Raw genomic sequence first — 23364 nt, 5'->3', positions numbered from 1 at the left:
CAGGCTGGTATTCCTGCAGTGCTGTGAGCCAAAACTACTCCCTGCTGTAACTCAGTTTGGTGCAGTTTGGCACCTCTGGACTCTGTGAGTAATCACTGTTCGTTGCCCTCTTCAGTAGATACTGTGGGGCTTTCTCAATTTTTGCCTCTCTGTATTTGTTTTGGAATGTGAGGGTGGATGTTTGGACCCCAAATTTATTAGGACTCCCCCTCTTGGAAAGGAGCAGTAGAAAAGGCTGCTGTAGATCATAAAAGGAGTGCTAAAGTCTCTCTTCTCCCCCAAAAGTTAGAGGACTCTGTTGGTTCCCAAGAGATTGGGTGCTACCAGCTACAATCCGGGAGGCAGCATGCCTGTGTCTATTATGTTTGTTTGAAAGTACCCTCATCTCATTTTCCTCTGATGAGAAACAGAGGGTGACTTCCCCGATTGCTTTGTCACTACCTGTGGCTGTCAGCCATTCCAGGAGCTGCAGAGGATGCAATGGTGCCGTTTGGGTTGTGTGTGAACCTGGAGTGCAAGTTTTGGGGAATGGTGAAACCCTCTGCATAAAGACACTTGCTAGGAGATAGTGTATACCCTCAGACTTGTTTTGACACTTTTATTAAGTCATGGTGATTAAATAATGATTTTTCACCTTGCATTTACTCTCTTTTTTGGAGGCTTTTAACAGCAGCTTCACAAAGGCATTGTACAGAGCAGGTTCGAGCCTGTGATCGTTCAGCTGCCCTTAGCCGGGGCCTGGAGCCGGTAACGGGTGCGGCGTTTTTCCCTCCAGGAAGATCAAGCAGCTGCTGAACCAACACAGGCCGCTCTTGCCCGTCCCCGCAGGGCAGGGCTGTGGGCCGGGGCAGCAAACCTCCGCTGGGCCATTGCGCCTCCCCCCGCCCCGCCAGGCCGCGGTCCGAGAGCCGAGCCGCGGGGCACCCTCCCCCGTACGAGACCAGCCCCGGGGCGGGCAGGGAAGGGGGGGGGGACGCTTTGCGAGACGGAACGGAGGTTGCGGGCGCGGTTTCCCGGGGCGCGGCCGGCCCCTTCCTGCCGCTCCGGGCCGACACGCAGCGGCTCCGCCCGCCGCCCCGTTGGCGTTGGCGGGAGCGGGGCGGGGCCGGCGCCGGGAGCGGGGCCGGGCCGGGCTGTGCCGGGCTGCGGAGGTGCGTGTGGTCGGCGGCGCTCTGGTAGGGGGGGTGTCTGTCGCTGAGGGGGCGCGAGGGGACACGGGGCGCTTGGCTTTGGGCAAGGGGGCAGTGTCTGCTGGGGGTGGCGTGGGGCGCTGCTGCCCCTTTGGGGGGGCCTGGGGAGAGGCCGGGGCTCGGGCACAATGCGGGGTGGGGGGGGGCGGCAGGGGTTTGGGAAAGTTTTAGAGTGCACCTCTAGGGCTTGGAGCGTGGGGACTTTGGGGGACATCCCCCGACCCAGGGGACGCAGCCAGGGCCTGGGGAGAGCAGGGCAGAACAACGAGGAGCTGGCCCTGACTGCGGAGAAGGAAGGTGTGACCTAGCTGCTGTGCAGGCACACATCCTCTCTAACGCGCTTTTTGTGTCCACCAGAGTCCTGGCCGCTCCGTCTAATGGTTTTGTAATTAAAGTCTGCAGGAATTCTGTGAGCTGCGATGCTCCTCGGTAGCCCTCGCTTGCTGCGGAGGGAGGTGCAGGACGCTGCAGGGTGGCCTTCCTTCCTCTGTACCCACCCTGTGCCCTTGCGGCACCAGGTCCCGCAGCACCAGGTCCCCCAGCCTGCGGCTGGCAAAGACCAGCGTGGTCAGAAGCAGGTACTGGTGGGTTTCCATCCACAGGACTCCTGGGCCTGAGGACAGCCACCGTATTTGCTTTCGAAATTCAGATGACAAATACCTGTGCTTTATTTCCTGAAGAAATTTGCTGTATATACAGAATTACTAAAATTCATTACTTGAAAGTTTATTCATCCAAGATCAGCAATGTAATTGTCTTGAAATTACTGTAGAATGAGCCACAAACAGTAATTTTTGGAGTAAGGATTTGGCATTGATGTGTAAATCTGCTAAAGGAGATTGCCTCCTGAAGTCTCAAAAGGCTCAGTTGTTAAGCCCTAAAAGCAAAACACTGTGCAACTGAGCACAAAAGTAAGGACAGAATGACCACCTGTCCTTGTACTTGGTTGTCCCTGGGCAGGCTCCAAATCTTCTCTGATCTTCTGCATAAACCCTGTTATTGCTCCTTCCACAACCGCAGCAGAGACTTTGTTGCATGCCAGCACACTCAGTGCCTCAGGGTTATGGTGTACCCAGAAGGGCTGTGAATTTGTGGAGTTCTTGCCAGTAGTTTCTCTTTATGTGTGTATTTCATAGCAGTGCTGCTTAGGTGATCACACTGCACTGTTTTCAGTTATGGTGGTGTTAGACAGAATTATCTTGAGCCATCTGGGACTTTGCTGGTGAAAAGCAGCATCTTTTCTTCGATTGCAGGACACGAGTACCAGATCTTCTGCATGCTTGGGCTCTGCTCGAGCAAATGTTATCAGCCTGCCTGTAGCAGTAGGGTATGCAAGGCTTGGGGTTTTTTCAGTCACTATAGCAGAAGTCTGGATGCTGTGTGGCACTGGCTGAACTGGAATCACTTTTATACATCCATGTGACTATTAATACGCTGCAGGATAGCTGCTTTTGCTCAACCAGAGTAGCTGAAGTGGACTGTGTTTTAAGTGTAGGCAGGACTCTGCCTGCCAGATCTAGCAGTAACCTTCATAAGGGACTTGAGGGCTCAGACTATCCAGATGGAGCAGATACTGACTGTGGAGAGAGCAGTCCTGCTGGGGAGAATCGCAGCCTTCTGTGGAGGTGAACAGGCTGGGTCACAGCCATTAGCACTCAGTTTTTAAGCAGATGCTCTCAGTCTGGAGATTGGGGTGAATCTGGGCCTCGCAAGCCTGGGCTGGGAATGAAGTTGCCTTGGAGACTGGGCAAGATTTTTAAGCATGGATAGAAGAGACATCCTGACCTCTCCCAGTAATGATGTACAGGTTAACCCCCATCTTGTAAACACTTTCATCGCTTTCTCACTGTGATGACTTTTCTGTCTTTAACCTCTTCTGAGTCTGTCTACAACAGATCTCTACATGGATACACACCAGTAAGGTTAATCATAGATTGGGGGTTGGAGGTGTGGGAAAACGGGGAAAAGGATTCTCTTCTCCCCATGACAGAGGAATGGAGTGTGGTTTGGATACTTTGCAGCCTGACAGGGGAATTATCTGAAGTGACAGGACTTCTTCCTTTTCCCCAAGGCTCTCACTTACGTGCTGTCCATGTGTAAAGGCAATTCTCTGCAGACAGCTGGCAGAGTGCAAAGTTTAGTAGTATTTGCATGCAGATGAGTCAGCAGAAGAGGAATGGCTTGCTCCTGTTAAGTGGAATGATCTTGTAGGCAAAGCAGCACATGACATCTGACTGTGCCAACACCTTCTAAGTTCAGAGGGATAATAGGGGATCCTGGGAGCAGGCAGTGGCACCCGGGAAGCCTGGGAGCTATGGGTGTTGGAGGGGCCTCACTGCTCCAGTGCACCAGTCTTGTGCTGACTTGAATCCCTGGTGGGAAATGCAGCAGCTTTGGGCTGGAGCATTTACTGAGTTGTTGCAGTAAGCTCTCGTCTTGCACAGGCTTTGAGTTTAAGTAGCAGGATTTATTTTGCCTTGAAGTGTAAATCTGCAAGTGAAAAGTGATGGAAGTGGCAGAAGAAATCCTGCTAGTGCATGCAGATTTACAGATAATATTCTTCAAGAAATTCCCTGGGACATCTAAAACACAAAGAATGTAGATGGGCCAGGTCCTCATGCCTTCAGCCTGCTTAGGGTGCAGAAATATGTCATCTGCTTCTCTGGTGTAGTATGAGGCAGGCAGTTCTCTGACACCACCAAGGCTAAAAAAAAATAAATCAGTACTGTCCATGGAGATGCAGACAGTGAGATAAGGCTTTGGCCAAGCAAGAAGATATGCTGCACCTATTCTGACCTTCTCCATCTGTCAGAGGTGTTAATGTTGCATTGTGGTTAAATTCCAGCTTGGATGATGGTGTAGTTAACTCACACTAAGGGAGAAGTTTTAAATTCCTTCCCTGATGCTATTTATTTTTCCTTCGTGGTAATCAATGCTCATCCTTCTTCCCTCCCAGAACTGGCTGCATTTTAGTGGGAAATGACCCGAGGTTTGCAGTATTACTCTCAGGAAAGTACTGGAGGATTTCTGAAGGCTGTTACTGCCACAGTTTGAAGAAAATTGCTGTTTCTCCCTTCGACTGTTTCCACTCCTTCATTCAATATCTGCATTTGGGGACTGAGAGGAGTGATTCCCTGATAGGGAGAGCAACTCTTCTGTCTGGTAGTTAGCTGCTCCTCGCAGAGCCCGTACAACTCTCTCTTGAGGTGAACTAGCTGGCAGGTGATGCAGGGTTCTTCTTTGATATAGGGGTTGTGCACCAAAGAAGTAAGTTTCAGAAGCAAAGCAAGCCCCAAGTGTTTAGTAAAGTGCCGCTGAGACTGTGATCTGCCCGTGGCTTTCGCAAATGAGATGCTTCTTAACTTGGCTCCTAGCAAGCACTTTTCTCATGTTCCGCACAGACTCAGTAATGCAGGAGGGTGATGCTTTAAACAAATTAGAATGATGTTAATATTTTACAGCAGGGCTCTTTCTTTGGGTTATGTCTGTTTTTTACCTTGGAGTTTTTCAGAATGAGCTTTGAGAGTTATCTTCTCTTTCCCCTTCCCCATCTGCTGCAAATGTAATTAATTTTAGAACAGTCAGTGTTTTAAGCACTTGGAGAAGCAAAGCTGTGTGCTCATGTGTTAAGCTGAGCTACAGATGTTGGATCCTATTGTCAGTAAGTAATTGTTTGGGATGCTAGTTTAGTCATTTGGGTCAAAATGAAACATTGTAAGGTTGGTAGCTTTATTGCAGTAAGGTATGGTTTGTTTTCAAAAACAGCATGTTCCCAGTTTTTAATGAAGACGAGTTTGGTGCTGGGAGGACTTCTCAGAAACACACTAGCCACAGGACAGAGGTTTTTAAGCTCTGAAGGGTGGTAAAATTATTGTTTAATTTCTCCATTAATTTAAGTAATTAGCAGAGCTGCGTCACTCACAAGGCGCCCAGCCCAGCTCTCCAGATTTTGCAGAGGCTTCTTCAGCAACATCCAGCCTGTAACATCAGAGCAGATAGAGCGTATTTGTGCTGTCTTCAAAGCAGGTTTCTCCTTTGGTACATCATGTAGAGCTGCTGCTGCTGCTGCTGGGTGGCTGATGGTGCCTGATCACTGCTGCTTCTTTAATGCAAAGCAAATCCATTCACTTGAACTATTGTTTGCCATCATTTGACTAAGTATACCCTGAGAAGTGGAAGAGTGATTTAGGGTGTGGGAAAGTGGATGGTATGGGTGTGGGAGGGGTTGGAAGAAGCTGATGGATATTTCTCCTGGGCTCGGACAGTGCTGCTGTACATCAGCATAAAGCGCAGTGTTGCCTTGTGCTGTAACCTGCAGTTCTTTGGCTCAGCAGCAAGATGCTGGTGATAACTCAGTAGAGAGTGTGTTTGTGTCCAAGAAGTCTGATTGCTCTGAATGGCCAAGCTAACATGGGAAGAGCTTTTACTGGTTTGTGGGTGGAGGCTGCTATGTCCATCAGCACCAAAGCCTCTGCTAGTGCTTATTAGTATTTTGCTGGGCAGTGGTTCAGAATATTAACAGACCTTTTAATTGTCTCCAAAGGGAAGGAAAGTGAGTGGTCAGAGACCAGCAGGTGACTTGAAACAGTGAAATTATTTTGACCAAGTAACAAGAAAATCTGCTCCTGTTTCCCCCCACTGTTTCCATGAATGCAGGGTTTACTTGAGCCAGAGAGAGGTCTGCTGCTTTTTGTGAACTGGATGGTTTCTGACAGGAGCATGGTGGTGAAGTAAATAACTGATACAGAATGTGCTTGCAAGACGGCACCTTGCAAAACCTAAGAATTACTGGTGTCATTTTCACAGAGGCACTCTGGAAGCTGCTGCATTTATAGCACAGATCTCGCCTGAAAGTTAAATGTTTGCTTAAGTGTTTGAAGACTTGAGATCAGGGTTGCAAACTCTTTTGGACTGAGATTGCTTTTGCACACTCCCTTATGTCTGTCTGTTGTTAGGAAATAGTAAATTAATTACCGGAATGGGGAAAACTTGGCGAACCTGACTCCCAGGCGTTATGGAGCGAGTGCTGGATGGTTCATGCAGTTCTGAAATGTTCTTGTGGCTGCTCTTTGCTGTCACTTTTGTCTTCCTCCCAGTATTTTTTTGGCTCCTCACTCACCTAAGATTCTCTTTACCTGTTCTTAGTGCATTGTGTCAGGTCTAGCAGGGCAGGCTGGGATACCTACACGTAAGTAGCCCAAAGCCAGTTCAGCTGAGTTTGGTCCTAATGCTGTTCATAAGGTATCATCTTGTTGATGCTAGGTGGGGAGAGTGGTATGTTCGTGCATTATTAAACTGTGTTTGACTCCTTACTTTGGAACATTCCTCAACTTGGAGTCATTTGTGCTTGAGTGATCAAGCACACTGAATCTGCTTCTTAGCTCTCTTCCACAAAGCCTACACTTGGTTGCTGAACAGCAGAGTTTTGCCCAGCAGCCCTTACTGAGGACAGTCCCAGCTCATGCTGAGTAGGAATGCTCAGCAGAGACTCTCTGCCAAGGAGAGGGGTAGTGTTCAGGGGAACATCTGCCGTATCTCATACCTCGCGCTCGCCCCACCTAATGTGTTCCAGCACACCCACTGCATGTGGGTGAGGACACATTTTAAATTCCAAATGGCTTTTGTTATTAGGGTGTTGAGGCACACACCTAAGTGTCATTCCTGGGTGGAGGGGTCATGCTGCTCTTGGGAACGGCAGGTCAGAAGTGCCATTTGCTGTGCCAGAGAGCTACACACTTCAACTGAGCAAGAGAGATAAAGCAGCTGAAAAGGGAATGTTTGCTGCCATGCCTTTTTATAAATCCCTAGCTTCGCTTCAGCTGTGTGAAGTGCTGGGCTTCCTAATGCTCCGGGGCCCTTTCGGGGAAGGTACAATGACTCCAGCTCAAAAGCAAGGATAGCTTACTTCCAGGATTATTTCTGTCCCAAGCTGGTTGTTGGTGGGGGGGTACAGAAAGGTAGAAGAGTGTTTGCAGTCATCAGAATGAGAGTTGGGGGAGGGCTGAATGTGGACTGGGCATGCCTTAATCCTTAGGTTGCTTTTCAGATGCTAAAATAGCATAATAAGCCTTGTAGCAATGATTTATAGCTTGAATTGCAACTGTTGTGTGAGTTTCTCTCCAGCCAGCTGACTGCTGCATGCCTCTCTCTGCAGAGTAGCTCCAAGTTGCATTAAATGATTCAGTGTTCCCACCAGGCACTGTTTGTCAAGCCTTGGCAGCTGATGCCAAATACAACTGGCTAAGCCCCTTTTTAGGTGGCTGTGTCTTTGCACTGACCTTCTGTATGCTCTGCCTCCCATTGACTGATTCTGCTTTGGAAGAGCTAAGAAATATCTTTTTTTTTTTAACTCCCCTCCTTCATTTTGTTCCAGTTCTTACTGGACGTGCTTGGCAAGATGGAGCCGCCAACCTCCTCCAGGCTGAATTCCCGAAAGAGAAGAAAAGATGGATCTGGCCCCAATGGGGCAACGGAGCTGGATGGAATCCCTCCAAAAATGTCCCGACGCTCATTCGTAAGTAAGCAGAGATAGGAGCTTTAGGTGCCTGCAAGATTAGGATGTTGAGCCATAACAGCAGAAGGATAAATGTGATGGTTTTTCCATGGACACACAAAACAAAAGGAACAGGGGGAGAAGCAAATGACAGTAGCTATCCTTCTTGCAAAGGCAGTTTTAAATCATCCTGTCTTCATTCTAATACCATACTTACAACATGGTCTTAAATTAGGTCTGAGGCAAGCGTCACTAAGCTGCTTTTGTAGTGTGTCAGGCTTGTTTGTAGTCACTTAAGCTGAACCCAAACAGGCATGCATATAGATATCCATGGAGAAATAAGTATTCTTTTCTCATAGGTGGGTTTTCTTAAGTGACCCAGTGGGAGGCAGAAATATTCCAGACAAGCACATAACTCATGCACCTCACAGAAAGCAGTCCTGTTCAAGTCAGGGGAAATGCAGGAGGGTTTGAAGTCTGTAAGCACCAGCAGAAGCAATCTGTTGAATCTGTGCTCTGAAACACTGAAAAGATGACTGATTCTCTTGGTATGACAGGAGAGTGCATTTATGTTGCTGATACATCAGGAGTGTTCACAAAAAAAACCAAAACCCAAGCCAAAAGGGTTTCTTCTTCTAGATCAACTTTGGGGTGGCTTTAACAAGCTAAAGCCATTGGGGTCTCTTCTGAAGGGCATCTGTGCCAGTTAATGCCAGCGTTGACTTTAACTTGTCCTTGCCATGATATTGTGATGATGTACTTTTTACAACTCTTCTCCACCCTCTTCCTGGAGCTGTCCTGTGTATCACATGCGCTCTAGTTGCTCTTTCCTTATCTTTGTCAAAAGTGAGCTATCATCCCCGCTACGTCATATTGGGGTCATAGTCCTTGGCAAAATATGGTGATGTGTTGCAGCTTTCCTCTTTGATAACATTTTGCTCTTCACAAGTACTTCAGTCCTGTTCCAGGGCATTTGACAGATAGAAACAAAGTAAGAGCAGCACCAGCAGTGACAACTGGGGAGACAAGCATTGGGGATGGAGGCCTGTGGCATTGTGTGACTTATTCCACAGACCCCTTAAATTCTAGACTGTTGTTGAAAACCGCCCTGTCCCTCTTAAAGACCCTACATATTTCAGTAAGGAAAGAGAGGTGCACAGGTTATTGTCTGGAATCTTATCCTCACGGGGGCTTCAACTTAACCGATCTCTGCTGGAAATACAACACAGCAGAGAGGAAACGGCCTAGGAGGCTCCTGGAGTGTGTGGAAGATAACTTCCGGACACAGCTGGTAAGCGAGCCAACCAGGGGAGGTGCCTCGCTTGGCCTGCTGTTTCCAAACAGAGAAGGACTGGTGGGAGATGTGGCGGTTGGAGGCCGTCTTGTGCTTAGCGACCGTGATATGATAAGAGTTCTCAATTCTTGGCGAAGTGAGGAGAGGGGCCGGCAAAACCACTACCATGGACTTCCAGAGGGCAGGCTTTGGTCTGTTCAGGGCACTGGTTGAGAGAGTCCCTTGGGAGGCAGTCCTGAAGGGCAAAGGTGTTCAGGAAGGCTGGGCATTCTTCAAGAAGGAAGTCTTGAAGGTGCAAGATCAGGCTGTCTCCATGTGCTGTAAGATGAACCGGTGGGGAAGATGACTGCCGTGGCCGAACAGGGAGCTTTTGCTGGGACTCAGGAAAAAAAGGAGAGTTCACCACTTTTGGAAAAAGGGGCAGGCAACTCAAGAAGAGTACAGGGATCTCGTTAGGTCATGCAGAGACAAAATTAGAAAGGCAAAAGCCCAGCTAGAACTCAATCTGGCCACTGTTGTAAGGGATAACAAAAAAATGTTTCTACAAATACATGAAAAACAACAAGAGAGCCAAGGAGAATCTCCATCCTCTCTTGGATGTGCGGGGGAACATTGCCACCGAGGATGAGGAAAAGGCTGATGAGGAAATGCTGCCTTTGCCTCGGTCTTTAATAGTCAGACCAGTTACCCCCAGGGTATTCAGCCCCCTGAGCTGGAAGGCAGGGACGGGGAGCAGAGCAAAACCCCGTAATCCAGGAGGAAGCAGTTTACAACCTGCGGCACCACCTGGACACTCGCAAGTCTATGGGGCTGGATGGGATCCACCTGAGAGTACTGAGGGAGCTTGGCGCCTGCTTGGCAGTAGAGCTTGCCAAGCTATTCCCCATCATTTATCAGCAGTCCTGGTTAAGAGGGGAGGACCCAGATGACTGGAGTCTTGCCACTGTGATGGCCATCTTGAAGAAGGGCCAGAAGGAGGATCCGGGCAGCTACAGGCCTGTCAGCCTGACTTTGGAACCGGGGAATATATTGGAGCGGTTCACCCTGAGTGCACTCACCAGGCATGTGCAGGACAACCAGGGGATCAGGCCCCGCCAGCATGGCTTCATGAAAGGCAGGTCCTGCCTGACCAACCTGATCTCCTTCTATGAGCAGGTGACCCGCTTAGTGGATGAGGGAAAGGCTGTGGATGTTGTCTACTTGGACTTTAGTAAGGCCTTTGACACTGTCTCGCACAGCATCCTCCTAGAGAAGCTCATGGCTTAGACAGGCGTACTCTTTGCTGGATACAAAACTGGTTGGATGGCCGAGCACAGAGAGTGGTGGTGAACGGAGCTAAATCCAGTTGGTGGCTGGTCACAAGCGGTGTTCCCCAGGGCTCAGTTTTGGGGCCAGTCTTGCTTAATATCTTTATCAATGATCTGGATGTGGGGATCGAGTGCACCCTCAGTAAGTTTGCAGGTGACACCAAGTCGGGTGGGAGTGTCAATCTGCTTGAGGGTAGGAAGGCTCTGTAGAGGGATCTGGACAGGCTGGATCGATGGGCCGAGGCCAGTTGTATGAGGTTTAACAAGGCCAAGTGCTGGGTCCTGCACTTGGATCACAACAACCCCATGCAACGCTACAGGCTTGGGGAAGAGTGGCTGGAAAGCTGCCAGGTGAAGAAGGACCTGGGGGTGCTGGTTGACAGCTGGCTGAACGTGAGCCAGCAGCGTGCCCAGGAGGCCAAGAAGGCCAACAGCATCCTGGCTTGTATCAGGAATAGTGTGGCCAGCAGGAGCAGGGAGGTGATGGTGCCCCTGTACTCGGCACCAGTGAGGCCACACCTCAAGTACTGTGTTCAGGTTTGGGCCCCTCACTACAAGAAGGACACTGAGGTGCTGGAGCGTGTCCAGAGAAGGGCAAGGAAGGTGGTGAAGGGTCTGGAGAACAAGTCTGATGAGGAGCGGCTGAGGGAGCTGGGGTTGTTTAGCCTGGAGGAGGCTGAGGGGAGACCTTATCGCTCTCTACAGCTACCTGAAAGTAGGATGTGTGTGTTGGTCTCTGTTCCCAAGTAACTAGCATTAAGATGAGGGGAAATGGCCTCTAAGTTTTGTCAGGGGAGGTTTAGATTGGCTGTTAGGAGAAATTTCTTGACTGCAAGAGTGGTCAGGCATTGGAACAGGCTGCCCAGAGAGGTGGTGGAGTCACCACCCCTGGAGGTGTTCAGAAAACATTTAGGTGTGGCACTTCAGGGCATGGTTTAAGAGGCATGGGGGTGTTGGGTTGATACTTGAACTTGGTGATCCTAGAGGTCTTTTCCAACCTTAATATTTCTATGAATATTTTTTTTTTTTATGAAAGAGTTATTTATTGGAGCAAGAGTAATAGTATTGCCTAACTGTGACATTACTTTTTGGTAATGATTTTACAGCTCACATCTAAACAGCTGGCTGGCAGAGTGTTCCCTTAAAGCAGAAAGGCTCAGAATCAGATGGTAGTAGCAAGCCTGCTTATGCATAAGCCTGTTGTATTGTGCCCCTGGTTAAGTCCTGACTCTTGTAGGCACTGCAGAGGAAGGGCAAGACAGTGGCAGGAGCTTTTGAGGACACTTCTTTGTGATCCTCTGATAATTTTAATAGGTTTTTCAATGCGTTTATTCATAGCTTCATATCAGGTACATGCCAGCAAAACTGCAAAGAATTTGGTTTTATTCACAAGTCCCATGTATTATGGTAGTGATGATAGGAGAGATGCGCAGGCCTTACCTAAGAGTAAGGATCCTGGTAGAGGAGATGGTGTGTGAAACGCAGGTACTAGAGTCTCAATAAGTTAACGGAGATTTTCAGCAGTTTGCTTGAATGTAGTCATCAGTGGTTGCTTTCCTTTGCACTTCACTTTGAGCACTCTGATAAGGAATGACATTAGCAATAATAGCAGCGGTCTTTCTGGTTGCTGTGTTGCTGGGCACTGTGGCAGGATGCTGCAATGGGACAGGAAGCCAAAGAGGAAACTGCTGATTAGCTTTTTGCAGCTTGAAGGTATCACTGTAATGATTTGCAAACTTGTTTCCTAGTCTTCTGGCCAAGGAAAGAGACATCCATTGCTGCCCCCATACCTTCCAGCTAGAAGGAAATTGAGCTGTTTGTTCTGTTATGGGAAGGGCAGATGTTTTATTTCCATTCAGAGGAGACCAGAAACAATACTTGGACTCAGCTGCTGATTAAACATACTGCTGTGGTCAAGCTAGCAGATTAAAGGGGTTTTCCTGCAGCAGCTGGAGATAGTCTGCTACAGATCAAGGTCAGTCTCTTACTGCGCATGGCTCAGAAATGGCTGACAATACACACATTCCCAGGGATTTTGTGCTGCTGTTGGTATTGCTTTTCTGCTTGTTCCTGTACTCAGAACAAGGAGCTGGTACAATTGGTACATGACAGCACAAGCACTCAGGCACAGGAAAGTGATGGTCTTGCCTGGGTGGACATAGCTGGAGCTGCAGCAGTGAGGTTTGATGAAGCTTGGCTTGTGCTGCTGTGAACCGCTGCACAAGAAGTCTGTTTTTGGCAGCTGCAGATCTGAACCTCCAGTTTTCTTGGGTCCAGTGTGACTACCACCTTCTTATCTCTACTTCTCTCTCTCTCTCCCCCGCTCAGGCTAATCAACCTGCAGGGCTGTCTTGAGGTTTAACACTAATTAGTCTTTTGGTACATATGTTTGAATTGTGCGGAGACACAGTGAGTCACTCGGTGACTAGGACTCTGCAGTGGCAGTGCTGCCACTACATAGTGCACTCATCTTTGCATTCTCACAGCCAACCTTCTCTGGTGGTTTAGGGACTGAGGGAACCGGCTCCGTTTTCAGATGAAGTGGAAATCGATTACAGCAAGCCATACGTCAGAGTAACATATGAAGAAGCGATGAGAGGGACCCCTTGTAAGTAGAAAAACAGACTGGAAGGGTGGTATAAATGTCAGGTTGGGGAGGGATGGGTGGGATTTTGATACCCCTGAGCCTGAAGCAACCTTGTATGTCAGACTGGGTTTGCAGCCAATGACTTATTTAATGATTTGGTGGTTAGATAACTGTTCCCATGTGAAATTGGGCCTGCCATTACAACTGAAATTGGAGCCTTTGTATGTGAGGAGCTATACCTTCGCCATTAAGACTGTTTGAAGCAAATAGATGTCTGTGTCTTCCTTTTCAAAGTTAATGCTGCATTGGGATTTCCGTATGAGGGAGATGTCCAGGGTTTGCTTTCCCCTTGGTCTCCCTTCACCTCGTTTCAGTGGATATGTGGTAGGTTTGAGTCTGTCTTTGAACATGGTTGTATTTCAACTCTGTCTTCCACTACATTTGTTTCCATGTGAGAAGGCAGAAAGCCAGCCACTTCTCTTCAGAAGTCTTTCCTGGCTATGGATCTGCATTCTGCCAATTTCCTGCAACACCCCACAAGTTTCAGGAGGTCCCCAAAAGCAGGAATGAGCAGCAGCTGCTTCTCCAGGAAGACATTTTCACAAATGTCTCTCTGTCTCTTTGGCACAGTGGATCGCCCTGTCAGAGTTTATGCCGATGGAATATTTGATTTGTTTCACTCTGGACATGCCCGGGCCTTGATGCAAGCGAAGAACCTCTTCCCAAACACATACCTCATTGTCGGAGGTAAGGAGTGACCTTGTTGACTTTGGCTGTCATAGGAGTACAGTTTACCTCCATCCATGGTTGTGCATACAGACAGCATAGCAGGGTTTTTGTCTTTATGGCCTTAGTGGCTCTCACTGCACCCCATTAACCCAAATGTTCTTGGAGTCTTAGTGCAATATACTGAGAGTTAATATGTTTGTAGAAAGATATCCTGTGCCAAATGAGCACTTAAGGAAAAGATTTCTGATCAGGCTGTTCTAATTTGACCCTTCTGTTTTTTGACAGATAGTGGTGAGTTGCACATCTGAGTATCAGAATGCATTATGGGCAGTTGAGCATCTGCCTCTTGAATGAGACAGATAAAGAATGAGGAACAGTCCCTCCATGGCTGGTTGAGCGTTGTGTCACCTGTATTGCCCTGCGAGTCACTCCCCTGCTCCAGCTCTTTGCTGGGGATTGCTTATAGCTAATCCCAAAGAGGTCCCACTAGGAGTGTGGAGATAATGGTGGTTTCATGGACATGGTGCCTGGCCACGTGGTAATCAGTGAGACCCTGTTTCTCTAAATAAAAGTCCCTCGTTTTGTCTGTTAGGTTCAAAAGTCTTTAGATGATGCCAGGAATATCCTGCTGACTGCCTGAGGGGATCTGGCAGAGGTGTGTCAGCCAGGTCTCCTTTAAGAATATAGTGGGAGAAAGAAACCCTTTCTTCTGGCTGCTGTAATATGCTGGCCTCTGTCTAGGCGGTGCCTCTGTGCCTGTACCTTCACTCACCTTAAAGATATGTCAGTGTGTGTGTGTTGTCTATCAGGAGGTGACCTCTGGTCAGGCTGTGTAATGATGTTGAAGTATCAGAGCTGAGAATACCTTTAACTAGTTTTATTAACTACCATTAGCTTCATGAAGCAAAATGAAACTCCAATACTGCGATACAGCAATCATAACATCTTTGTGTGGTTTGTTTCTTTTTTCACAGTTTCACTCGCTTCTGAGGGCATTTTTATAGCTGTACTTCTGCATTTTTTGTGTGCTACAGTAGCAGCTGGAAGGGGTAGGGGGGAAGGAGACCTGAAATAGCTGCTCCAACCTACAAAACACTCTGAGCTTAGAAATCTTGCAGGCATCCCCATGTACATAAATGTTATACATCAAACAGGAAAATAACTTCAGGTCAAACTACTAACATGTTAATGTAGTAAGCTGTATAACCATGCTCTCTGCCTCTGGGAGACTGGTGAGCAAGTGGAGGGCAATGAGTTGCTCCCCTTGCACCAGGAACTGAGACAAGAGGCCACAGCGCAAACAAACATAAGGTCCAAGCTGGGAGCAGCCTCACTCGCTCTTTATCATGTTTGCTTAGGACATAAATACATCCGATACCAGTGAGACTGGTAATGCCTTGTTTACTATTGAGTCTGATAAACAAATACAACTCACTCCTCCTTGATGTTTTACATTGCAGATTATGAAGAGCTGTTCATTTACTTTTTCATAGAACATAATAATTAAGCTAACTTGATTTGCTGTGAACTCACTCCTTGTTTTAATACAACTTTCCAAGAACTAGACTGTGGTATGGCATTTTATGAAATAAAGGAGCTTAGGGAATGTTTTGGGTTTTTTGCCATAGGCTTCAGTTTCCAGGCCCTGAGACATTCATAACTTAATAAGTAGGTTTCTGCCTGACAGAGCCCCAGGTGCCATTTCATACAGGAGAGTTGTGTTCTATATCTGCTCTGGAGACTTTGAGGACTTGGGGTGTAGGACTCCAGCTTGGGCAGAAATCCTCCGAACAGCCTGCCTAGAATTGCTGAGGAGTTTAGTGCCCTGCACCTCTCCCTGTTCCTGGTGCTTTGTGTCTGGGAAAGCTGGGTTTGAAAGTGCCAGCACCAGCCTCCATCAGCAGCTGGCATTGCAGGGGTGATTTAGCAGCGGTGTGTGCAAGGTCCTTTTGATGTAAAGCACTGGGTAAGTACCTCAGGCTCACTCTTCTCTGTGCCTCTTTCTTCAGTCTGCAGTGATGAGCTAACCCATAACTTCAAGGGCTTCACGGTAATGAATGAAAATGAGCGGTATGATGCTGTGCAGCACTGTCGCTATGTGGATGAAGTGGTGAGAAATGCACCGTGGACACTCACCCCTGAGTTCCTGGCAGAGCACAGGGTAATTTATGACATCTGATCCATTCTGAATTTTGATTAGCCTATCTTTGTGCTTGCTGTGTACAGCAAGAATTCATCCATGGGGGTAACTTCTGCGGAGCAACTGTTTCTGTTGAAACTCCTTAAATATAGAATGAACTCGGTTATGGCAATCAAGTGGGTTTCTTGGCAACCTAAAAGCATTTGCTGAGCTGGCAGGTAATGTTAAAATAAGGTAGAGATTGTGACATGGTGAAAAAGCCTGAGAGGGTTCTCACTGTTACAGAAGTTGATGCTGGTTACAGATTGGTGTGAAACGCAGTAGGGAGAGGATAACATGGGTTGGAAGGGATTTCTGGAGGGCATCTGGTCTAACTCCCTGCTTACAACAGGAGCAGCTTATATCTACCTCAACTTCCCTGCAGCAGGAGACCAGGCAGCCTGTGTTGAGAGTCTTTTATCAGTTGGTAAGATAAAGCGAAAGGAGCCTCTAACATCTGTTGAACTGCTTTAGGAGGTGAAGGAGTCTCCAGGGGAGTTTTCTTAGGTTACCATTGTTGCCATTAACTAGCCATTTCTCTGCAGAGCTTAAAACAGCCGTGTCCTTAGTCCCAGCCTTTCCTCTCTGGTGCGTGCTTAAAATTGATATGCAGTTGCCAGTGAGAACTTGGGACTGCTCTGTGTTGCTTTTTAACAGGGGAAAGTGTCTTGCTGTTTTCTGTCATGCCCCTGCAGGGAGGTTGTTGAGCAAAAAGTTACCATCCTTTGACAGAAAGCAGGAGACCTGCATGTTCAATATAAAATGTGACTCGCATTGCTTTCTTAATTTTCAGATCGACTTTGTTGCACACGATGACATCCCCTATTCTTCTGCTGGCAGTGATGATGTTTATAAGCATATAAAAGAAGCAGGTGGGTTTGGATCAGATTCTCCCGGGCTTCCTGTCAAAGATGCACTGTAGCTTCTCCTGTGCCCCTGTATGGCAGGGTTACGCCTAGGGAAGTTGCAGTGGCCCTCTGGGAGCAAGGTCTGCCCAGGAGGCTCTGAAAGCAGGAAAAACCTCAGCTTTGAGCCCTACTTCATAAGGCTAGAACTGTTCTATGTCCCAGGCCAAGCATTGCCCAGCATTAATTCCTGCTTCCAATCTAGTTATTGTGGTTGAATTAACAGCCACCTTTTGAAAAAATAATACAGTTTGGCCTACGGATTCTCACAAATGAAGAATCTTATTAACTTAGCAAAGTGGCTCCTCTAGCTGTTTGCTGTAAAACTCAGTGGGGGTGCAGCTTATTTAAATCTATCCAAACCCAGCTATCAGATCTTGTTATATTTCCACCCACTAAACTGTAGGACCCCTTGTCCTGTCCTTGTCACCACACTATTCTACACGCAGTGGATTATAGTCAATAGTCTTTAAACCAGCTAAAAGTGGAGAGCTTTTCATTAGAAGACATGGTGTTTTGACATGGTTTTGACATGCTTTGGTCTTTCTTAGGTCCTCCTCATAGTCCCAGAAAGGAGGACCCTGTTATCGTACATTAAAGTACAAAGACGTGGTGGTGTGAGGACAGTTAGGAAATGAACTCTCGACAGGAGAGGTTGTTTCAAAATAGAGGTGGCAGCAGCTTTTTGCCATGTGTCTTGCTACAGCTGTCCTGGGTCCTTTTCCCCAACTTTAGGCATGTTTGCGCCAACTCAGAGGACTGAGGGGATCTCAACATCAGATATCATCACCCGGATTGTGCGGGACTATGATGTTTATGCCAGACGGAACTTGCAGCGGGGCTACACAGCTAAAGAGCTCAATGTCAGCTTCATAAACGTGAGTTGAAGTGTGTCTCACCACAAGCTGCATTAAGCAGAATCTTAGAGAGTGTGGAGAGTCTTGTCTAGTGGTAGCACACTCCTGCCATAGGCCAGAAAAGGCCAGTCTGCAGAGCTAAGCAGCTGCACCAAACCAGTGTCCTTGGAGTAGAAATTAGACTACTTCTGACCCTGAAACTGCCTCTGGGACCCACCCAGAGGAACTTGGGGTTTTGCTAATACTGCTCCATTGTCAGAAGTGTCAACATTTTACCTGTTGAAAGACCTGGAGGCAGGGTGTGTGGTGACGTGTGTTTTCTTGAATGAAGTGTGGGTTGTTCTTGGCAGCAGCTGCTGTGTCTCATCTCTCTCCACTTCCCACAGCCACCTTCTTAAGGTAGTCATTTGTTAGCATAAAATCTGATCCTGTTGTCACTGTACTATTCCCTTCCTGGAGCTGCAGGAGCAGCAGTGCTTGGGTAGGAGAGAAAGACATGCTCTGATCCTGTGCTGAGCAGCTGTAGGCCACAAGCAGAATACATGGCACAAGGCTCTTCTGATGTTGGAAGTTAAGCAGTAAACATTTTTTTAATCACTGAGATACTATGCCTATTTTTTAAAATATAATTGAATAAAAAACTGAAACAGGAGAGGTAACGGCTGCTTGGCCTCTCTTTGGCATGTAACTCTTCAAAAATGCCCAGCAAGAAGACTTGTGCTATTGTGATATGCAGAAAGACCTACAGCAGGTCACTCAAATCTAATCTGTATGTTGTATAAATATTTCCCTCTTCCATGCACTCCTATTAGATAGTGTTTATCTCTGGGTTTAGTCTCGCTCTGTGTACTGCCCCAGTGCCTGCCACAAAGCATCTCACAGCCCCACTGTGTCTGCCATTTAGTCTAGGGAAGAAGTGTCACTGAAGTGAAGGAGAAGTGTCACGAGGCTAATGGAGATGCTGAGTCTTAAACAGCAGTTCAGTGTAATAACACAGCAGAGGTGGTCGCCACTCAGATCTGGTGAGCTGTATTCTGATCCACCGCTTACTGTACAGGAGAAGAAATACCACCTCCAGGAGCGCGTGGATAAGGTGAAAAAGAGGGTGAAGGATGTAGAGGAGAAGTCAAAGGAATTTGTCCAGAAAGTGGAGGAGAAGAGTATCGATCTCATTCAGAAGTGGGAAGAGAAGTCCCGGGAGTTCATTGGCAATTTCCTGGAGATGTTTGGCCCAGAAGGCGCGTTGGTAAGGAGCCACTCTGGGGAAAGGGTATTTTGGAGAGCTTGGCAGTCATTGTAGGGCTTGTGGAGCCCACGGTATGCAGAGCAAAGGTTTACAGTTTGTTGCAGTGCTCAGTGTGCTGCCAGTCCCCAGACAAGTTGTCCCAGGCTTGGGCATCCTGTTTACAGGGAGCCCTTACCCTTGCCAACTGGATAACACCAGCTGTGGTTGTAGCATGTAAAGTCCCCGTGTCCCACAAGCCAGCCTGTAAATTCCAGCCTGTGTCCTGCAGGCCTCTGAGCAGCCAGAAGGTTGGCGGTCACTTTGTCACTGGCATGGGATGAATCTTAAGCTACTTGTTTTTGCCAGGTTCTCCTGTGCTGCTGGGTAAATGTTGCAGGCACTTCATGTTAGAAAATGGGTGATGATTACACTGCATGCAGTTTCCGAAGCCTAGAGCAACACTTGGGTTTTTTCTGCTCTTACACTGCATGAAATATTGAAGGGGCACAACTACTATAAATGCTGCACAAGCTGTAAGTAGTGTCTATTCCCATTGCTGTTTGAGCCATGCTAACTATCTTCCTGCTTCCATTGCTAGAAACACATGCTGAAAGAGGGCAAGGGCCGGATGCTGCAGGCCATCAGCCCAAAGCAGAGTCCCAGCAGTAGCCCCACACACGACCGCTCCCCATCTCCCTCCTTCCGCTGGCCCTTTTCAACCAAGACTCCTCCTTCCTCACCGGCCAACCGCTCCAGGAATGAGTCTACAGTCACCTATGACATCAGTGAGGATGAAGAGGATTAAGCTACCAGCCAGGATTTGCTGCAAACCGCTAATCACGGAATCTTAAGGCTGAACCCACTGGAGAACTCTAAATGAGCAAGAGAGCCATAGGAACAGGGCTGACGGTGAGAGTAGGGCCTTGGAGGCACCCATTGCTCTTAGCAAGGGCTGCTGCCTGGAAGCACATTCAAACCTCCTCTCCCTTCTTGTCCCCAAATCCCGTTTTTATTGTTTACGTTCTAGTGGTTTCCAGGGGGAAGATGGTTTTATATTTTAAGAAAATACTCTTTTAAAGCGCAAAGAATAGCACTCAAGCGTGGCTTTTGTTTTGGTTTCTTTTCCCTTGTTGAACCTCCAGGCAAGAGGGAGAGTGGGAAGACCCATCTGTCTCTTCTTTCCTTCAGCTCCCCGGTCTTACTCCCCTCACCCCCAGGCAGTATTCATGCTGCTGCCAAACTAAAGACCCCTCGGTTCCTCAACCAGCGTGACCTTGAGGGCACGCAGAAAGCAGTGGTGTAAAGAGGCTTCTAGGAAATAGAGGCATCTCTGCTGCGCTGGAGCCAATAGGAATCTATCCAGCAACCCTGTAGTGCTCGCGTGCCTCTTAGCTGAGCTTCCCAGCATGTCAGTGAGGACGTGCTGGGCAGGGGGCTACCAGCTTAGCACGCAGGAGTTACAGCCTGGAAGAACACGCAGCAACATGAGAGTCACGCACCCTGTAAGCCTGCGGCATTTGCAGTTCCAAATTGTACAGGGGCTACCAGGGAAAGGCCATTCCAGCTAATCTTAACAAGACTGCTAAATCTTGAGCTAAAATTCAGCCATCGGTTGCTGTTGGAGAAAAGAAAATGAATCTTTGCTTTGGGGCACTTGCTGTCTGTGCATTTCCTTGGGTTTGTGAGAGCCCAGGTAGGATGTGAATGCACGTACTACTTCAAGAAGTCCCAGTCTCTGGTGTGTAATAAGTTTTACTGTCTGTCCAAACAGCCCCTCAACACTGTGCTCTGTGCGTTTGTCTGTGTTTCAGTTGCTGTGCTTTAAGGGCTGGAGCAGTCCTTTGCACTGGTGCCCTGAAATCGCTGCTATAAGGACAAAACGTGAATCCGTACAGCCAGTTTGCTGTCTGTGTTCGTGTGTGCAGCTGGACAGATGAAGGGCACGTTTTGCCCCAGTGAAGGGTCCTGGTCCTGTGTGATGGTTACCTGGCTTGCGCAATAAATGCACAAATCAGTGCCTGCTTATTCCATTCCTTGAGGCAGGCAGGAAAGAGCATCAGAGTGTGCTGCAGCTTTTTTAAGATTTTAAACATGTAATCTGCTTGTTTGAAACCATGGTCCAAGTTGTGCCTGCTATCGTGTCTTTAATAAACACTGAGCTTTGTGGCCTGCGGCTCCCTGCGGGCAGCTGCCCTCCCAGTGCTGCATGCCTGTGCACAGAGCAGGCTGGTACAGTGTGTCCCAGCAGCCAGCGGTGGAGGGACTGGACTGCGTGTTGTGTAGCTGTGAAGCTCCCACTTGCTTTTCTATTCAGGTTTGCCTGTGATATCTGTTGTCTCTGGGTGGAGCTGCTGGGCTGAGTTGCCTGTGTCCTGCAATGCTGGGAGCAGAGGACAGCTCCGAGCCGGATCAGCAATACTGCAGGAAGGTCTTCAGAGCAGGCTGTGGGGCTCGGGGAGCGACAGGTGCAAGGGGGCAAATTCTCAAGTGCTGCCACAGGCTCTGCATGGTGTAATGCTTCCAGGGGACGCAGTGGCCTTGTGGTAGGAGCAGGCTGCATCTTCTTTCCACCTTTTATCCTGCTAATCCTTTGTCACGTTGCCCAAAGGGCTTGTGCTTCTGTTGAGGCCAGAGGTCATATGGGAAAGGGTATTTTGGGGATTCCTCATCTGCCACTTGGACCTCTCTCAGCAGGGATGTGCACAGCTCTGGGAACGTGGCTGGCTGCTGTGGATTTTAAGCTGTAAGGAGCAAATAATGGTCACTTGGTGCAAGCCAGTTGTTAATTCCCTGGTTTATGAGTGGTAGAGTACTTACTTTATATCACCCATGTTCTCTCTTCCCTCATCTTCCCCACCATCCCTTCCCTCAGTATGGGTGTTGTGTTGCTTTCCCAAGCAGGATCACGAAGGCCAGGCTGCTTTAGAGCCTTACTACTGTTTTAAACACAAGTTATGCAAGAGTGTTCTGTAAATTTGGACAATGGTGTTTTGGATGGTGGTTTGTTCTGCAGAGAGACCTTAATGTATTTCTTGGTCTCTCTGCAAAACCTGGGGTGCTTGGTAAGAAGCCAGCCATGGCTTTACATGTAGCTTGGAATAATAGAGCTGTTTCTTGTAACCAATAATCCCTGCTTCCTCCTTGCACTTAAATTAAATCGGACACTCAAATCCCAGGCTAGTCTTTTTTTTTTTTACTTTTTTTTTTTTTGTTTCTTCCTGGACCGCTGGACTGACCTCAACTTGAGCGCTGCCATGTCCTATCAGACATAGGACAGAGCTTCATCTTTGGGCAAAACACGTGAGCCAAGTTCTCCAGGAACATCTTGTTACCCACAGATATACCCAGTTGCTGCTGCTTCAGGGCTGTCCTGCACACTCCTAACCCATCCCACGCTCTTCAAAAGAAGCATCTGGAAGAGACATGCTTGAATTAAGCATGAAGTAAGAGGTAAACTGGAAAAATAAAACTTTACTAGCATGCATTGAAGAATGTGTGAAGTTTGATGCTGCTAAATACAGAGGCGTCGACTCCTACCTCAGACAGCCCAACCTCAGTGCCTATATAGAACTGGGGTGTGAGGCTGCTGGCACCAGCAGCCAGCCCCTGGGAGAGGATTTTCTGATGGCAAAGAACAGCAGCAGCAGGGCAAAGCTGAAAGGTGCCAAGGATGCTGCTAGAAGCAAGACATGAAGAGTGTGGTACTTCAGCAGCATATTGCTTAGAGCTGTGGGAGATAGTCTTTAATCTTTTAAGAAAATTATGGCACACGCCTGCACTGATGTGATTTTGTTCGTTTTATAGAGGGTTGGGACTTTTTTGTGTGGTCTGTTTCTTGTAAGCAGTGGCAGGTGCTGGAGCAGCGAATACGCTTGGCAGTAGCGGTGACTTCGGTTGGACTGACCCCGTGTCATGGTTTAGCGCCAGTCAGTAACTAAGCCCCACACAGTCGTTTGCTCGCTCCCCCCAACCCAGAGAACCGGAAGAGTAAAAGTAAGAAAACTTAAGAGTTCAGCTAAGAACAATTTAATAATTAAAATAAAACAGTAATAGTAATAATAACAATATAATGAAAAGGAAAAGGGGGGGGGCCCAAAATGGGATGGGGGAGACACCAAACAAAAAAGAAGTGATGCCACTGCTCACCACCCACAGACTGATGCCACCAGTCCCTGAGACATGATCACTGCTACCCCCACCCAACTCTCCCTGGTTAAATTTACTGGGCATGACATCATATGATATGGAATATCCCTTTGGTCAATTTGGGTCGGCTGTCTTGGCTGTGCCCCCTCCCCTCCCGGCTTTAAAATATCTGAAAATGTCCACAAAATGTCTATTGAACTCATTCAGTCCCTGACTTTGGGCTCCATCTATCGTAACAGTCTTTCAGGGCAGGACAGATGGTCTTTGTGGTGTTGGATTGTTGCATGCTGAAGTCAGTCCTTGTTCCACCACTGTTTTACTTTGCTCCATTTAATGACAGTTCATTCTCCGTTGATTTGGGAGATTCCTACTGTGATACCATTGATACAGCATATAGCAACCACAGAAGTGATGACATACAATATTATATAGCAATGAACAGCATACCATTC

At 47.9% G+C, this 23364-nt stretch overlaps 1 protein-coding gene across 3 annotated transcripts; it reads left to right on the top strand.

Moving 5' to 3' along the window:
• Nucleotides 1-1015: 1015 nt before the first annotated feature.
• PCYT1A (phosphate cytidylyltransferase 1A, choline) lies at nucleotides 1016-21941 on the top strand. 3 transcript variants are annotated; one of them, XM_064457568.1, is made up of 9 exons: nucleotides 1016-1151; nucleotides 7564-7704; nucleotides 12793-12892; nucleotides 13502-13618; nucleotides 15610-15761; nucleotides 16573-16651; nucleotides 17420-17562; nucleotides 18599-18787; nucleotides 19365-21941. In XM_064457568.1, the coding sequence occupies exons 2-9, from the start codon at nucleotides 7588-7590 to the stop codon at nucleotides 19569-19571; spliced, it is 1104 nt and encodes a 367-aa protein (XP_064313638.1). In that variant the 5' UTR covers nucleotides 1016-1151; nucleotides 7564-7587; the 3' UTR covers nucleotides 19572-21941. The 3 variants fall into 3 exon arrangements, with proteins under 3 accessions (XP_064313638.1, XP_064313639.1, XP_064313640.1); XM_064457569.1 differs by having other exon boundaries at nucleotides 1025-1175; XM_064457570.1 differs by lacking the exon at nucleotides 1016-1151 and having other exon boundaries at nucleotides 7637-7708.
• The last annotated feature ends 1423 nt before the right edge of the window (nucleotides 21942-23364 follow it).

This window comes from Phalacrocorax carbo, chromosome 7, assembly GCF_963921805.1.
Source record: "Phalacrocorax carbo chromosome 7, bPhaCar2.1, whole genome shotgun sequence".
NCBI classification, from domain to species: Eukaryota; Metazoa; Chordata; class Aves; order Suliformes; family Phalacrocoracidae; genus Phalacrocorax; species Phalacrocorax carbo.
The sequence above is the reverse complement of the archived record's forward strand: the minus strand, read 5'-3'. Positions and strand labels throughout refer to the sequence as shown.

What these genes read in the sequence shown, in the direction of transcription:
- PCYT1A (XM_064457568.1), top strand. Translation starts at nt 7,588, where the DNA reads ATGGAGCCGCCAACCTCCTCCAGGCTGAATTCCCGAAAGAGAAGAAAA. An exon ending in AGTTCCTGGCAGAGCACAGG is followed by an intron (nt 15,762 to 16,572) that starts GTAATTTATGAC and finishes CTTAATTTTCAG; the next exon opens with ATCGACTTTGTTGCACACGA. An exon ending in TCAATGTCAGCTTCATAAAC is followed by an intron (nt 17,563 to 18,598) that starts GTGAGTTGAAGT and finishes CTTACTGTACAG; the next exon opens with GAGAAGAAATACCACCTCCA.